At 46.1% G+C, this 18,155-nt stretch overlaps 1 protein-coding gene across 1 annotated transcript in view; it reads left to right on the top strand.

The window, feature by feature from the left end:
* Window positions 1–18,155, top strand: part of ZRSR2 (zinc finger CCCH-type, RNA binding motif and serine/arginine rich 2) — a 748,465-nt gene that overhangs the window by 333,799 nt on the left and 396,511 nt on the right. Inside the window, exon 4 of the mRNA XM_044073070.1 lies at window positions 9,036–9,122. Coding sequence (XP_043929005.1) covers window positions 9,036–9,122 — 87 coding nt within the window. The remainder of the gene's footprint in view (window positions 1–9,035; window positions 9,123–18,155) is intronic.

Below are 18,155 nucleotides of genomic sequence, written 5' to 3'. Positions count from 1 at the left end.
TACATCTTTCTAAACATATTGGAAAATATTAATATACAACAAAACACCCTAATACTGGGTGATTTCAACTACCCTGTCATTAACTGGGAAAACTACTCTTGTACCAACACCTTTGCCCAACGGTTCTTGGAATTCATAAATTCCAATGCCCTGGATCAACTAATTCATAGTCCCATCAGGGGTTCCAATATCCTAGACCTGGTCATTACCAACATGGGAAATCGATGCTCCACGCCTATGGTCACCCCCTCGTTGATCAGGTCAGACCATAAGCTAATCACCTTTAACATCCACATCCCATCCCCACCCCCAGTAAGGAAACCTCCATAAAAACTTCTCCAAAGCCAACTTCATGCTACTCAAGTCAAAAGTTACAAACATCATGACACCTATGCAGACGGGAACTGAAAGTTCGACTGCTGAATCCTACACTAAGGCACTGTACGAGCACATCCACTCATGCATCATGAATCGTGCCACCCCAAAGAGAACCAAGATGCTCTCCTCTAAAAAAAAAAAAACAAAAGAAGAAGCCAATCTGGTAGTCCCCTGCCATAAACAAACTTTACAACAAAAGGAAGACACTGTTGCAGAAAAGAGGAAAATCCCAGGATGCAAAAAACTCCCTTACCAGCCTCAGTAAGAAGCTGAGATCCCGCATAAAATCCTCCAAAGCTAGTTATGAAAATAAAATTGCCAAAGATTCCAAAGATCACCACAAGGCATTTTATAACTATGTCAAGAATCTAAATGTCAATGCTCAGATCTGCTCTGAGCTACAACAGAATGGCATTAAATATACTGATCCCAAAGATATTGCCAATATCCTGGCAGATCGATTCAGTGCAACTTCACCCCCTAAATGGCCCATCTCAATACCGGAAGATTGCCAAATTCCGGTAATAACGGCCATACAGGTAAAAAACCGCACTCTCCAAAGCTAAGAATACAGCATCCATGGGATGAGATGACATCCTGGGCTGTGTACTACATGAACTACAAAATGAACTGGCACCTCACCTAAGTGTCATGTTTGATCATACCCTCACCTCAGGCTTTGTGCCCACTGAGTGGCGCACAGCTACAGTTATCCCACTCCACAAGGGGGGATCCACCTTGGATCCCAGGAACTACCGACCCATCAGTCTGACGAGCCTGATCTGTAAGGCCATGGAACGTACTATCATGGAACTTATAAACAAAGACATTGGCAACATTCAAACACTGGACCCCACCCACTTTGGGTTCGTGAATGGCCGATCTTGTCTCCTGAACCTGACTGACTTCTTCGAATCAGTCTCCAGAGCCGTGGACAAGGGTAAGGCAGTTCACACAGCCTATCTGGACCTCGCCAAGGCTTTTGACACCACCACCCCCCCACTCTGGAATCATAGATAAACTTACTAAGCTGGGCATTAATCCCCAAGTCACTCGATGGGTTGCCAACTGGCTTACTGACAGAACCCACACTGTAAAAGTAGCCGACTCCAAATCCAGCTCCAGACAAGTGGATTAACTCAGGGTTCAGTCCTGGGACCTCCCTTGTTTGGCATCTACTTTTCTGAAGTACAGGCCAACACTAAGTGACTCTGACTAACAAAGTTCACAGATGACTGCAAACTGGGAGCCATTATTGAATCCCCAAATGATGTGGATAATCTACCAAAGGGCCTTACAGAAACAGATGCTTGGTGCCAGAGCCATAGGCTCAAGCTCATTGCCAAGAAGTGTATAGTTATCCTCTTTGGGAAAAAACATGTACCAGTGAATTACCACATAGGTGGCAGTACACTAAACACCAAAAGTGGGACTAAGCAGTGGGGGGCTCCCACTTCCAAAGCATGGGGTAGTAAGACTCCCCCCTGTGGTAAACTGTCTCAGTGACTTAACTTTAAACCTTCCAAGCCCTGCTCAACTGACTATTCCTTTAGGGCGAAAGATCGCCCTCCATGCAAAAAATTGGGAACTCATTAGCCAGGACAAATGGGTTCTAAATGTAGTTTCCCCAAGGATACAGATTCCACTTCCACTCCTTACCAACCTGAAACGGTTGGCCAGACCTACCCTCAAATCAGTGGGCAGAGGCTCAAAAGCAGGTTCTCTCTCTTTTAAGCATCAGGGCTATTCAGCCTGTCCCAGAAGAAAAATGGGGGCAAGGTTTTTACTCGAGACTTTTCCTGGTACCAGGAAAGACAATTCATGGAGTCCTATCCTGGACCTGTCTATCCTAAACACATTTTTGGTAATTCCAAATTTCAAGATGCCAACTCTTCATCAGCTGCTTCCCATGCTAGGCAAAAATGCCTTGTTGGCAACACTGGATTTAAAGGAAGCCTACCTGCACATCCCAATAAGGGAATCTTGCAGAAGATACCTACACTTCAGAGCAGGCTACATGCATTATCAGATGTTCTTCGTGTTTCACTGTTGCAGTCATTACATTTGGGTTATCTACTTGCAGGTAGCCCTCAGTCGGCCTGATTAACAAAGTCTTGGGTCCTGCGTCAGTTGCTGTCCCTACTTCCATGACGTCAGGTGTAAAACATGCTGCCGACGCCATTACATCAGTCTTTCTTGCCGTGCGGTGCCCGAAGCAGAAGCAGTTCACAAGTGCCGGTCGGTTGACTCCTGAAATTTTCGGTTTCGAGTTTCAGAACCAAAGTCTTCAACTAAAGCTAAGTACCCTGTTGGGGAACCTTTTTCTTGCTCCTTACCGATGTCAGTAAAAGTTAATAATTGCATTACTTGTGGAAAGCAAATACTTCATAAAGATTTTCATTCGTACTGTATTCCTTGCTTAGGCCCTGACCACAACATACCTTGCTGTCAGTTTTGTGCTTTATTTAATCAGCGCACTATCCGTCGTCTGTATATTTTCGCCTCTAAATATTTTGGTTCTCGGTTTAATTATCAAGAAATGTCGTCTGTTAGCTATCCGACTACCGGGATTCCGAAAAAACGCAGAGTTAAAGACAGGCCGCCGAGGTCCAAAACTGTTGACGCTTCTCCTAAGCCAGTCGCCAGTTCGCCAGTACTCAGTGAGTTGATTTCGCAGCCCCTGATACCCGCTACTTCTGATTTGCAGGCCTCTACTGAGACCCATTCGGAGTCTGGTATGCCGCGAGATGCTTGAACTATGGAACCCGTGGATGTCTCTACCTTGGATGGGTCTGGAACTGCTGTGCAGGCACCGGCTTCTGAGGGTGTATTCAGGCCTACAGACTTGCATATTAAACTGACGCCTCCTTCTTCTCTTAGGCCTAAATCTCGAACCATGCCTAAACACCGACACCCAGGCCACATGCTCAGGCCTCTATGCCTAAAAAACAAATGATAAGAATGGCTGAAGATCTAATAACTCTAATCAGAGGTAGCCAACCCCCCCCCCCTTTATAAGAGGCCTAGGACTGAAGTGATTTATGAAGCTTCTGACCAGGATTCTGTTTTTTCTGATTCTTCTGATGATATAGTTTTGCCCTCATCTACATGAGGATTCCTCTGCTTCCCCTCCAGAGGATTTTTCTTTTGGGGAAACCTTACATTATCTAAGGAAGCATTTCCACTGGGGAAGCCAGGATTTTTCTGATTCAAAAAAGAAGGCTTAGGGATTTCTTACTCCTACCTCAGCATAGACCTTTAGCTATTCCTCCTGTACTAGACATTGTTGATGATGCTTTTTCGGAATCTAGTTTGACCCCTGATTCCTTGCCTCCTCCTCCCAGAAAACCAGACAGATACTGCAGGGTTCCTGAGTCACACAAGTTTCTTTTTAAAAATCCTATTGGGGATCCAGAGACTATTTCACAGGGGCCCAAGGGCATTAAGGCTTCTACTGCTAAAAATCCTACCCCTTCTGATAAGAGACTCCAGGGCACTGGATAGATGGGGTAAGAAGGTTTACACTTCTGCAACCTTGGCCATTAGGGCTTTAAACTGCCAGTTTCATATGTTAAAGTATCATCAACATGTTCTTGGATTGCTTAAACAGAAAATTATGTTGATTCCTGACTGTGTGGAAAATAAAGAATTACAGGATTTAATGCATTCTGCTGAACAAGTTGAAAAACATACTTTGCAATGTGGTTTTGATTCATTACAGGCCTCTTGCAGGGCCGCTGTTACTGGGTCTGTGCTCAGAAGGCATGCTTGGCTTAAGGAGCAATGTTTGCCGGATCATGTTAAAGCTAAATTGTTGGATGCTTCCTTAAATCAGGACCGCCTGTTTGGCAACAAGGCTGAGGAGGTTCTTAAAAAGATGGAAGATAAAGCTAAATCTATGCAAACTGTTAAATATTTCTTACAAGTTCAGCCTCCTAGATTTAGTAGGCACTGGCCTTCTAAGAATTGGTCATTTACAGCCCCTTCCAGGTCTTCTCAAGCCAAACCCAGACACAGCAAAAACCCCAGGTTTCAGTCCCGGCGGGGACACAGGACTAGCAGTGGGGGAGCCTCCACATCCAAAGCTGGGAGTAATAAGACCCCCCTATGGTAAACTGTCCCAATGACTTCCTTTTAAAATTTCCAAGCACTTATCAACTGGCTGCTCCTTTGGGGGGGAGGGGGGGAATTGCTTTTCATGCAAAGAACTGTGAACTCATTACCCAGGACAAATGGGTTTTAAATAGTTTCCCAGGGATACAGATTTCACTTCCATACGTTGCCAACACCAAGCGGGTGGCCGGACCTACCCCCAAATCAGTGGGCAGAGGCCCAAAAAAAAGTGCTTTCTCTCTTAAGCATGAGGGCTATTCAACTGGTACCAGAAGAGGAAAAGGGACAAGGATTCTACTCTAATTGTTTTCTTGGTACCCAGAAAAGACCTTTCATGGTGTCCTATCCTGGACCGGTCTACTCTAAACACCTTTCTGGAGATTCCAAAATTCAAGATGCTGACTCTTCAACAATTACTTCCTATGCTAGGCAAAGATGCCTGGTTGGCAACATTAGATTTAAAAGAAGCATACCTGCACATCAAATCAGGGAATCTTGCAGAAGATACCTACGCTTCAAAGCAGGCTGCGCGCACTATCAGTTCTCTGCACTGCCCTTTGGCTTATCTACTGCGCCCAGGGTATTCACAAAGTGCCTAGCTCCAGTTATTGCATTTTGCAGGCAAAGAAATATTCAAATATACCCATACCTGGATGATTGTCTAATTCAGGCAGAAAACCAGGGCATACTTTTGAATCATCTAACCTTTGTACAAAGGGTTCTAACTTTTTTGGGGTACACCATAAACAAAAAGAAATCACACCTGGTACTCTGCCAACAAATTATATTCCTGGGAGCAAGCTTGAATACAACTTCCCAGATGGCCTACCTCACGCCAGAGAAAAGACTTCTTTTGACAACCTAATTCAAACAAGTGGCCACAAAGACCCTGGTATCTTCAAGACAAATGCTGCAAGCTTTGGGGTTCATGCCCTCCTGCATTCTTCTAATTGCATATGCAAGACTGCATATGAGGTAACTACAGTGGTATCTAAAAAGCCTATGGCGTCAACATTCTCAGGATCTAGAAACAATGATTCCTATCATACCTTGCATACGCTTAGAGTTCTTTTGGTGGGCAGAGGCCTGCCACCAAAACAAGGGACTACCTTTCACACCACCCCCTGCCGCCCAAACCCTAACAACAGATGCATCAGACTATGCATGTTGGGGCTCACCTGTCAGGGAAGTGCATTCAGGGCAAACGGAATCCAAGTCAAATGCACCTGCATATCAGTCAAAAAGAAATGTTAGCTGTACAGAATGCTCTGACAGCCTTCAAGGACCACATACGTCCAGAACAACTAATGGTAAAGACAGACACCACTGTTATATGGTACATAAACGAGCAGGGGGGCACACATTTTTACCCGCTCCGCAGACTAGCCATGGCATTGTGGAACACAGCCTTGAGCTACCAAGTGCACCTACAAGCTCAATTCTTGCCAAGAAAGTTAAGTACACTAGCAAATGGACTAAGCAGAAACATTATAGACCCACATGAGTGGAAACTGGAACCAAGGATTTTCAACATGTTGACAAGCAAATGGGGGAGTCCAGATATAGACCTGTTTGGCTCTCCCCAGAACTACCAATTGGACACATTTTGCACAAGCACTCCCTACAAACAAGCCTGGAAAGTGGATGCTCTGTCCTTCAGCTGGAAAAAACTTTCAGTCTCTGCCTTCCCCGTCTGCCTCTGCTCTCCAAAGTACTTCTAGAAATCAAACAGGACAAACCAAGGATGATTTTGAATGCTCCAGACTGGCTGTGCCAACACCGGTACCCCCCCCTCCTGTGCAGTGTGTCATGGTTATCCCCATGGAACCTGCCTCAGACTCCTTCCCTGTTGTCTCAACAGTAGAACCAAATTCTGCACCCTCAGCTTCTAACACTGAACCTTGCAGCCTGGCTAATTACATAATCTCTCCTTTACCATCCTTCAGTAAACATGTGATGGCTATCATTTTAGAGGCAAGGAGGCCTAGCACTAGCAAAACCTATGCTGAAAAATGGAAAAGATTCTGTGCCTGGAACCAGTCTCAAGGGATGAGCACAGCAGAGCCCTATTTATCACAGATTTTGCAATACTTAACTGAGATGCTTCACAAGAGCCTTTCTTTTTCCTCCATCAAAATCCATGCCTCCGCCATTTCAGCTCATTATAACACAGAACCCTCTCCCTCTTCTCTCATCCACTGCTCAAGCAGTTCCTCAGAGGGGTCAAAATTTAAGACCACCCAGGAGAGTTCCAACCCCAGCCTGGGACCTTAACTTTGTTTTGGAGAAACTCACTGTACCTCCTTTCGAACCAGCTGCTGCTGCAGACCTAAAATTTCTTTTTTGAAAAACAGCTTTCCTTTTACCAATCACTTCAGCTAGAAGGGTATCTGAATTACAGGCCCTTATGGCAGTGGAGCCTTTCATCATCTTTCATGCGGACAGGGTGTCCCTCAGAATCAATCCATCCTTCATGCCCAAGGTGATATCCAGTGTGGCTCTTAATCAATCCATTCATTTGCCAACTTTCTTTCCCAATCCGCAGAACAAAGGAGAACAGATATTGCATTCCTTAGATGTGCACAGACAACTCGGGTTCTACTTGGACAGGACTAAACCTCAAAGGAAATCTGAACAACTGCTGGTGGCATTTTCTGCAGGGGCAGAGAGGAAGGCTATTTCAAAGCAAACTATTTTAAAATGGATAGGCCATTGCATTCATTTCTGCTATAAGCACCATGGAAAACCTATCCCCAGAGGATCAGACCTCACTCCACCAGGGCTGCATCTACCTCTACAGCCTTTCTCAGAGGCATCCCTACTAGGGACATCCTAGAAGCTGCTACCTGGAGTTCTGTACATACTTTCACCAAGCATTACCATTTGCCAATTTTCTCTAAATCCAGAGCTGGCTTTGCCACTGCAGTCTTGCAGGGCCTTATAGCTGGTCCTAATGCTATCTAAATTCCTCCTCCCAACCACAGCTTTGGGAATCTACCCAAATGTAATGACTGCAACAGTGAAACACGAAGAACATAGTACAGTTATGTACACTTTCCATAAATGTAGATGTTCGAGTGTATTCACTGTTGCAGTCCTGGTTACCCTCCCTCCAGCCCCCTAACTTCTTTTTGCTATACCTCTATTTTCCTTTACTATGCTTAAAAGCCTTTTTGGTGTATTTGCTTTTTTGTTGGAAGTATTTCATTGTACTTTTATATTTAATTGCTCCCCATTAGGGGGGCACCCGACATCTGGGGCAAGAAAAACTGATAAAATGGCATCGGCTGCATGCTTTTTACCCCTGATGACCTGACGTCATGGAAGATGAGATGGCAATCGACGCAGGACCCAAGACTTTGATAATAAGGCCGACTGAGGGCTACCTGCAAGCAGATAACCCAAATGTGATGACTGCAGCAGTGAATATACTCTAACATCTACATTTATGGTAAGTGTACACAGCTGTACTTTTTAACATTGCCTAAAAAAAGGCATTATGGGAGAGGCAAGGGCCATTGCCAGTGTCCAAAACCTAGGGGGGTGATGTAGGTGCAGAACATCTCTAGCAAAGCAACGGGGTCTGTCTACCATATCCTTCCAGGCTGACGGATACTGGATACCCCTGGACTGACACCACAAACTGAGTTACTTGTTGAAGTCAGTCATTTTTTGTTCATATTGTAGCATCATCCTGAGTTATGAGTAAGACACTGCTTTGGGCTAAGGACATACCTGTTTGGGACACACAATCAAGAGTTCCGTCATTTCTCTTCATATAGTCTAGAGAGGTACGTCTCAAGTTATTCACTCCAACATGGACTATGATAGAGTCAAAAAGGTGCTTCTTGAGTGATGAGTGCATGCATGATTTGTTGGATCCTGGCACTTGACAGGCAGCTGACAGTGACCTTCTTGTCCAGTCTGGTGAGGGGAGCATCTGTGCGTCTCACTATGGGGTCACCTATGACCAAGATATTTGATGTGCTTTGCCTAAGGGGCTTATTTGTTGAGACACTAGTGTGTGATGATTGTGTAGTGTGTTTTTTTTTTTTTTTATTTCGTGTGTCTGTCTGTCTGTGTGTGTCTGTCTGTGTGTGTCTGTGTTCTTTTGGTAGGCTTTTAGTCAGTACCTCCACATATGTGGACTTATGTGTCATTAACTTAATTTGTGTGAGAGGTGAGGTTTGCATGAGAGGTGAAGCATGTGTGCTTGACAAACCTGTTTGATGTCTAGTTTGTTTTTATATGAGAGAATTGACTGCAATTCCACAGTGTATTTGCATCTCTCAGATAGGGTGTCAATTTGCTTTAGGAGTAAATGGTTGTCCATATACGTGAAGCAATTGCTACATTGTGTCAGTGTAATGAAATTTATTTGATTAAACTCCAGTATTGCAGAGGATCTACTTCTTGACATTTTACTACATTAAATGACAGTTTCTGTATTTGTTAAACCTGTATATTTGTAGAGATTCTAGTTCTTGATTTTTTTTTTACATTAAGTGATGCAAGGTTTTTGTATTTGTTTTGTTTATTCTTAGAAGCGAATCAGAGAAGAATGGGAGGAACAACAAAGGAAAGAGCAGGCTGTGGAAGATCAGAAGCAACAGGAGAAGCGAGAGCGAGAGGTGATTTCGGCATTAGGAGGATAAACACAATTTGTATATGCATATCCTCTTTGATTGCATAAAGTGAACAATTTAAAAAATTCAGTGGATGATTGAGCCTTTGCTGTATTTCCTTATTTTACTTTTTTATTGTAGTCCTTCGTTTTGTCTTCTAGTTCTGTATTGTTGCCCCAGTCTTTACAGGAATTAACAAAGTGTTGTATGGGTTTGTAGGAATTTTAGACATAGGCAGAGAAGAGATTGAAGAACACTTATGCTAAGCACAACCCTCTTTCATCCTACAGCATAGTTTCATTCCTAGAATATCATCCCCATGTTGCCACTTGTAAATAAAATGAGACTTAGCTGCTTCTATCATTATGTGATATTTCTGTATGACTGTTTCTTCACTGCACACCACATTGTTTGCAGGAAATCTTACTTGCTGCTTTTAAGAAATGTTTTTACTAACTTATGCTTCTTGTCATTAATTATACTTCATAATTTTGGCCTAGGAAAAGTCAAAACAGCAAAGAGTTAGTAGGTGTACTTTCTTATTCATCCCCCCAGTCTTTACTAAACATGGATACTAATGCTGTACAGAGAAAATCTAGATGATGTAATGGGATCCTATCTTGCCTACATTCATAACTGATGGGTTCGGAGCCGATCCATCGGCTCCGACTCGGCCACTATATAATAGCACAAAGTCTCTAATTGGCTGGGCTACCCCTTATCCCAGAATGCACCACGCCTGCTTCCCCAGATCTCGTTTGCCGCTTTTCAAGCTAGACGTGGTCTCGACTTGGCTGGAGCTAAGTGGTTTATTGTTACTTTTTGGTCTTTTGACCTAGGGGTTTCTTCACTAAATTAACAAATAGCTGTTTTAACAGCATTACGTGTGTGTGTTAACCTTTTTCAGTGTGATTGAAATTTTACTTATTTACCGGGCAAGGCCCGTTTAAGTTAGAGGGCCTTTGCCCTTATTTGTGAGTTAATGTGGTGATTTGTTTTTGCCTTTTGTAGTGTGTTATCCGATTTTCCTACTGTACGTCCTGCTTTATCGGGTAAGCCCGTTTTTAGTTAGAGGGCTTCTGTCCGTTTGGTGTTCTGTAACTCGGGCCAGTCCCGTTTTTGAGTCAAGGGCTCGAGCCCTACTTTAAGGTTGTTGTTTTTGTGTGGTAAAAAGATAGTGGTGATACGATGTCTAAGGAGCAAAAGTCTGGTTTTAAAAAGTGCACCAAGTGCAACTACAAAATGTCTGTTACTGATAGCCATGCTGTTTGTGTATATTGTTTGGGACCAAAACATCTGCAGGAAATGTGTAGTGTTTGTCATGCTTTTTCCTCTAGGGTCCTTCAAGAACGTAAAAATAAATTGATCCTTAAGGGCCTTATTAAGCCCTCCTTTGAGGAAGCTTTGGCTTCTCCCTCCTCTCCAGCTTCTAAAGAAAGGTCGTCGGCTCCGACCAGTCCGTCGGAACCGACTTCCAAGAAGCATAGGTCAACCTCTTCTTCCTCGGCTCCAATGGCTTCAGAGCCTCGGGTGGAAGGGTCTGCCTCGATACCTCTTTCCTCGGCTCCATTGGTGTCGGAGCCGCAGGTTGGAGGATTGAGAGGTGAATCATCTGCTTCGGCTCCTTTGGTCTCGGAGCCGTTGGAGGTGTGCAGCTCAGACTCTCCCCCCTCGGCCCCGAAGTCCCCTTTGGCGCCGATACTTATACATACGGCTCCGGATCCGGTGCCGATAGTGTTGGAGCCGTTTCGGAGCCGGTCCCCTGGGCTATCGGAGCCGAGAGAGAAGTCGTCTCGGGCCCCATCTATTTCTTCTAAATCCTCCAGATTGTCTGATTCAGATTTGGACAGAGTTATCCAGAGGCTTTTCCAGTCCCCGGTTTTTGCAAAAATGGTCTCGGCTCCAGCCCACTCGGCTCCGGAGCCAGTCCCCACTTCGACACATCCGATTCCTCCTCCAACCTCCTCGGAGCCGTTGGAGTCGGTGATGGTAGAGCAGAGCGGAGTTGTCCAGTCGGAACCGAGACTCCCTCGGAGCCTCTCGGTTCCGACCATCATTCCTACCCTGTCCTCAGCGTCAGGGTTCGGTACCGGGACTTCCTCGGTCGGGGCCGAGGGGAACACTTTGGAACTGGTAACTTCGGTGCCTAGTCTCCCCCTCGGAGCATCGGCTGCGGGGATTCCCGGTACCGTCGTGGTCTCTCAGCCGGTGTCCTCCGTAGAGTCTGGAGGTCCTGCTTTTGAGGCCATGAGGAGTGCGCTGGCCATGTCCTTGCCGGCTCAGCAAGTCTCTATCTCACCGTCCCTGGACTTGGGAACTGGTGCTTCTGGTGTGCTTCAGCCCATGACAGCAGGGCCCCAGAGCCTGAGGATACCCCCTTGGGGGGTTCCCTTCTCCCTGGAGGTCTTTATGATTCCGCTTCAGATGAACCTCCAAGGAAAAAGTTGTGCAAGAGGAAGCACGTTGACTCCCAGGATGAGTCTATCACATCAGATACTGACCTCGGTGATGCGGAGGGGTACCCTAAATCGTCCTCGGATGACATCTCATTCTCAGATATCCTCGAGATCTTGAGACAGGGAGGCGATTGGCAGTCCAAAACCCCTTCCGCAGAGGAGTCAGTTTTCCTCAAGGCTTTTGGGGCCCAGCCCTCCGCCTCCTGGGTGTCTCCACCCTTCGATGAATTGCTAGATTTAGTTTCTCGAAGGGTGTGGGAACACCCTGACTCTGTGGAACCGGTACCTGCCAGGCCTAACAAGTTTCTCTCAGCCCCTCCTGAAAAGGAATTTCTGACTAAAGGAGTTGCAGTAGATGCGATGGTGGTGGCATCTGCCACTCAGCAGGACGTGGCAGAGGCTTCAACGTCTATTCACCCTCCTAATATGGATTCCAGGAGCATGGATCGGTACGGGAAGCGTGCCCTTTCTTCAGCGGCCTTTACCCTGCGGTCGCTGAATTATCTTTGTCATTTTACCAGGCTCCAAAGAGACCTCCTCAAAGAGTTAGGTGAGTCTCTTACGGGTAACCTTCCTGTGGTGTTAACCCAAACTGTTGGCACCCAGATGACTACCCTGTCTTCGATAGTTAACTTGTCCATGAGGCTCATCTCATATGCGGCCAAAGGGGCGAGTAGAGCAGCGGGAACAGGCGTGGCTCTTAGAAGACACGCCTGGTTACGCTTGTGTCCCTTTGCGGAGGCCTTTAAGTCTTCCTTCACCTACGCCCCCTTTGATGGGTCCTCCTTGTTTGGATCCAAGGTGAAGGACACACTGACTCTATGCGAGCAGGAGGGCAAGACCTTGACTGCCATGGGGGCCTGTTTTTCCGCTCCCTCTAGACCTTATCCCAAGGCCCAGAGAGGAGGGAAAATGTGGTTCAGAAAATCTCAAAGGTCTTTCCCTACTCCACCGAGTGATCCCCCCTCTAGAGGCAGGGGGGGGATTCAGGAAGACGTCGCCCCAGAGGCGACAGTGGCCCCCGAAACTCTGGAGACCGCGATTCCTTTCGTGGTCCATCTTACCCTCAACGTCCCTGAGACGTGGCCCGACTGCGCATCTCCGGAGCCAGTCGGGGGTCGCTTTGCGGAACACCCACAGGCTTGGGAATCTATCACCAATGATCAGTGGGTGCTCCGGACCATAACCGGAGGTTATCTCATCCCTTTCATAAAACCCCCTCTTCCTATCAGGAAAATTCCGGATGTGCCACTCAGTCAGCGGGATCAAGCAGTGGTCGAGGTCTTAAAGCTGCTAAGAAAAGGAGTCATCCAGCCTTTCCCCGCCGACCAGATCAGGGATTTACTCAAGATTATTTTTGGTGCCAAAAAAGACAGGGGACTTGAGGCCCATTTTGGACCTCAAATCATTAAATCAATTTGTAAAAAAATCCAAATTCCGAATGGTCACCCTTCAGTCCATTCTCCCATTATTGGAGAAGGATGTCTGGATGTGCTCCATAGATCTTAAGGACGCTTACTATCACATCTTGATAAGTCAAGAGTCCAGGAGTTACTTACGCTTCCGCCTGGGAACCAGTGATTTCCAGTTCTGAGCTCTGCCCTTTGTTCTCACCACAGCCCCCAGGGTGTTTACCAAGTGCCTGGCAGTAGTGACAGCTCACTTGAGAAGTCTAGGATTCCAAGTGTTTCCCTATCTAGACGACTGGCTCCTTACTGCCACCACCAAGCATCTATTAGTTCGGGCGCTCATGACCACAGTCAGTTTGGGTCATTCACTGGGAATCATGTTCAATTGGGAAAAATCTGTGCTGCAGCTGTCTCAGCGTATTACCTTTATAGGCGCAGAGTTAGACACAAGAAGAATGCGGGCATTCTTGCCGATAGAAAGGATTCAGGTCCTGCAGTCTCAGGTTCAAACCTTGTTACCCAGATCACGAGTTCAGGCCAGACTGGTTCTGCAGTTATTGGGCACGATGGCCTCGACTATTCTTCTAGTCCCCTTAGCCAGGCTGCACATGCGGGTGCTGCAATGGCTACTGTCGGTTCAATGGTCCTTTCAGGACCTCCCCTTGAACCATTTGGTCCAGATTACGGAATCTTGCCGTCGGGACCTACGTTGGTGGCTGCTTCGGTCCAACCTGGACCAGGGGCGACCCTTTGCCCTTCAGCCTCCTGTCGCCACGGTGACCACGGACGCCTCCCAGATAGGGTGGGGGGGGCATTATCTGGACAGGTCTGTCCAAGGTACGTGGCAGGCTCACAAAACGCACTTACATATCAATATCCTGGAAATGAGAGCGGTGCTACTGGTCTTGCAAGCACTTCATCATGTTCTTCCCCGGGGTACTATTGCGATCCTATCAGACAACATGTCGGTAGTCTGGTACATAAACAAGCAAGGCGGAACCAGGTCCTACCCTCTTTGCCGAGAGGCCATGAGAGTGTGGCATTGGGCGATTTCTACCCAGCGTTTCCTAGTGGCAACGCACATTCCGGGGAAATCCAATGTGATTGCAGACAGGCTGAGCAGGACTCTCCTGTTGCCCCACGAGTGGTCTCTCAATGACAGGGTGACTGCAAACATTTTCGCCAAGTGGGGCCTCCCTTGTTGCGACTTGTTCGCCAGCCCTCATAATGCGAAATGCAGGGAGTTCTTCACTCTGACTCCCTCTCAGGGGCAGATTCCCAGGGACGCTCTGGCTCACAGTTGGCCCTCCGGTCTACTTTACGCCTTCCCTCCGGTTCCCCTTCTCCTGAAGGTGATACAGAAGGTGATTTATCTAGGAAGTGACATGATTCTGATCGCTCCACACTGGCCTCGTCAGGTTTGGTTCCCCTTCCTTTTGAGGTATGCGATAGAGGGCCCATGGCTTCTGGACCTGGTGCCCGACCTGTTAACTCATCAGTCGGGACAGTCTCATCCATCCCTCAGGTCCTTGAGGTTGGCCGCCTGGTTACTTCACTTCCAACCTTAGTCAGAGATAACTCTCTTTCTCCTGACATCATCCACATTTTGTCCTCTTCTCACAAACCTTCCACTACTAAACTGTATTCCAGCAAGTGGAAGAGGTTTGCTGTTTGGGCCCAGCAACGAGGTATAGATCCCCTTACCGCCCCAGTACCTCAGGTTTTAGAATTCCTGGCTTCTTTGTTTTACTTGGGCTCTTCAGTTTCCACAATCAAAGTCCAGCTGGCGGCTATCTCTAATTTTCATGTCTCATTTGAGCCTTTCTTAATGGCAAACAGGCTTTGCAAATCTTTCCTTAAAGGAGCATGGCTCCTTCGACCCCCAATAGCCCATCCTGTGCCTCCTTAGGACCTGAATATGGTTCTAGCTTCTTTAACTGCTCGCCCCTTTGAACCAGCAGCTACTTGTGATATAAAATTTCTATCTTGGAAAACCGCCTTTTTGGTGGCAGTAACCTCTGCCAAGCGGGTCTCAGAACTGCAGGCTCTCTGTTCTAGTCCTCCTTATTTGATTTTTCACAAAGACAGAGTATCTCTCAAGTTAAATCCTTCTTTCTTACCCAAGGTAGCATCCCCCTTATGCATTCAACAATCCTTGGAGCTCCCTGTGTTTTTTCCCAAATTCTCCAATAACGCAGAATATATTTTCCATCAGTTGGATGTTCATAGACATAGAAAGTCAGATCAGCTGTTTGTGTCCTTTGCAGAAAATAGGTTGGGTCAACCGGTGGCAAAAACCACCATAGCCCAAATGGATTAAAGATTGCATTTCCTTCATTTATTCACGGTCTGGCAAAGAGCTACCCTTTCCAGTCAAGGCTCATTCTACCAGGGCAATGGCTACCTCTGTAGCATTCCACTCCAAATTATCGATAGATGATATTTGTGCGGCCGCTACCTGGACTTCTCCGCACACTTCAATTTCTCATTACAAGATAGATGTGGCCTCTCGAGGTAGAGCTTCTTTTGGTTCCACAGTTCTCAGGAGTGTTTTCCAATGAGCCACCCGGGAGTTAGGTGCTAGGGATGCTGTCCCATCAGTTATGAATGTAGGTGAGATAGGATCCCATTACATCTTTTAGTTATGTACTTACCATAACTTCGGATGTATGGGATCCATCTCGCCTACGTTCATACGTACCCGCCCTCCTTCCCCCTTCCCATTGGATTTAGAGGAAATGTTGCTACTACGGAGTTCTTTCTCTGAAGGACTTTAGTTTGTTACAGTTGCTGTTATGTTTCTGTGTCTGGATGTAGGTATGAAAGCAAACAAACAAGATCTGGGGAAGCAGGCATGGTGCATTCTGGGATAAGGGGTAGCCCAGCCAATTAGAGACTTCGTGCTATTATATAGTGGCCGAGTCATCCCATCAGTTATGAATGTAGGCGAGATGGATCCCATACATCCGAAGTTATGGTAAGTACATAACTAAAAGTTCTTCGTGTTTCACTGTTGCAGTCATTACATTTGGGTTATCTGCTTGCAGTAGCCCTCAGTCAGCCTGATTAACAAAGTCTTGGGTCCTGCTTCGGTTGCTGTCCCTTCTTTCATGATGTCAGGTCGTCAGGGGTATAAAACATGCATCGGACACCATTACATTAGTCTTTCTTGCTGTGCAGTGCCCGAAGCAGAAGCAGTTCGCAAGTGCCGGTCGGCCGACTCCTGAAATTTTCATTTTTGAGTTTCAGAACCGAAGTCTTCCACTAAAGCTAAGTACCCCGTTGGGGAGATTTTTTCTTGCTCCTTACCAATGACGGTAAAAGTTAATAATTGCATTACTTGTGGAAAGCAAATACCTCATAAAGATTTTCATTCGTACTGTATTCCTTGCCTAGGCCCTGACCACGACATACTTTGCTGTCGGTGTTGTGCTTTATTTCATCAGCACACTATCCGTCGTCTGTATATTTTTGCCTCTAAATATTTTGGTTCTTGGTTTAATTATCCAGAAATGTCGTCGGTTAGCCATCCGACTACTGGTATTCCTAAAAAATGCAAAGATAAAGACAGAGACAGGCTGCCGAGGTCCAAAACTGCCGACAACGCTTCTCCTAAGCCAGTTGCCAGTTCGCCGGTACTCAGTGAGGTGCTTTCACAGCCCCTGATACCTGCTACTTCTGATTTGCAGCCCTCTACTAAGACCCATTCGAAGTCCGGTATGCCGCGAGATGCTTCATCTATAGAACCCACGGATGTCTCTACCTCAGGCACCGGTTTCTGAGGGTGTATTCAGGCCTACGGACTTGCATATTAAACCAATGCCTCCTTCTTCACTTAGGCCTAAATCTTGAACTATGCCTAAAAACCGACACCCAGGCCACATGCTCAGGACTCTATGCCTAAAATACAAATGGTAAGAATGGCTGAAGATCTCATAACTCTAATCATGAGATGCCAACCCCCACCCCCCCTTCTAAGAGGCCTAGGGGGTTGGGTCTCATTTCATTAGTGGCCTTTTAATTAAGGTGTTTGCCTTACAAACACAAGGTGCAGGGTTTGAGTCTCACAAGGGATAATTGGCTAGGCTTAAAATGGCTCACAAGAGCAGTTAGCTTAGTACTAATCTATGAACCTATGAACCTATGAAGGACTGAAGTGGTTTATGAATCTTCTGACCAGGATTCTGTTTTTCCTGATTCTTATGATGGTCTGGATTTGCCCTTATCTACTTATGAAGATTCTAATGCAGAGGACTCTATTCCCTCTGCTTCCCCTCCAGAGGATTTTTCTTTTGGTGAAACCTTACTTTAAGGGAGCATTTCCACTGGGAAAGCCAGGATTTTTCTGATTCAAAAAAAGAGGCTTAGGGATTTCTTACTCCTGCCTCAGCATAGGCCTTTAGCTATTCCTCCTGTACACATTGTTTATGATGCTTTTTCAGAATCTAGTTTGACCTCTGATTCCTTGCCTCCTGCTCCCAGAAAACCTGACAGATATTACAAGGTCCCGGAGTCACACAAGTTCCTTTTTAAAAATCCTATTGCGGATCCAGAGACTGTTTCACAGGGGCCCAAGTGCATTAAGGCTTCTACTGCTAAAAATCCTACCCCTTCTGATAGAGACTCCAGGGTGCTGGATAGATGGGGTAAGAAGGTTTACACTTCTGCAACCTTGGCCATTAGGGCTTTAAACTGCCAGTTTCATATGTTAAAGTATCAGCAACATGTTATTGGATTGCTTAAGCAGAAAATTATGTTGCTTCCTGACTGTGTGGAAAACAAAGAATTACAGGATTTAATGCATTCTGCTGAACAAGTTGAAAAACATACTTTGCAATTTGGTTTTGATTCATTAGAGGCCTCTTGCAGGGCCGCTGTTACTGGTTCTGTGCTCAGAAGGCATGCTTGGCTTAAGGAGCAATCTTTGCCTGATCATGTTAAAGCTAAATTGTTGGATGCTCCCTTAAATCAGGACCGCCTGTTTGGCAACAAGGCTGAGGAAGTTCTTAAGAAGATGGAAGATGAAGCTAAATCTATGCAAACTGTTAAAGATTTCTTACAAGTGCAACCTCCAAGATTTAGTAGGCACTGGCCCTCTAAGAATTGGTCCTTTCCAGCCCCTTCCAGGTCTTCTGAAGCCAAACCCAGGCACAGCAGAAACCCCAGGTTTCAGT

Source organism: Protopterus annectens, chromosome 5.part1, assembly GCF_019279795.1.
Source record: "Protopterus annectens isolate FY-2018-M chromosome 5.part1, PAN1.0, whole genome shotgun sequence".
NCBI lineage: Eukaryota > Metazoa > Chordata > Ceratodontiformes > Protopteridae > Protopterus > Protopterus annectens.
Note: the sequence above shows the minus strand (reverse complement) of the source record. Positions and strands in the feature narration are given on the sequence as shown.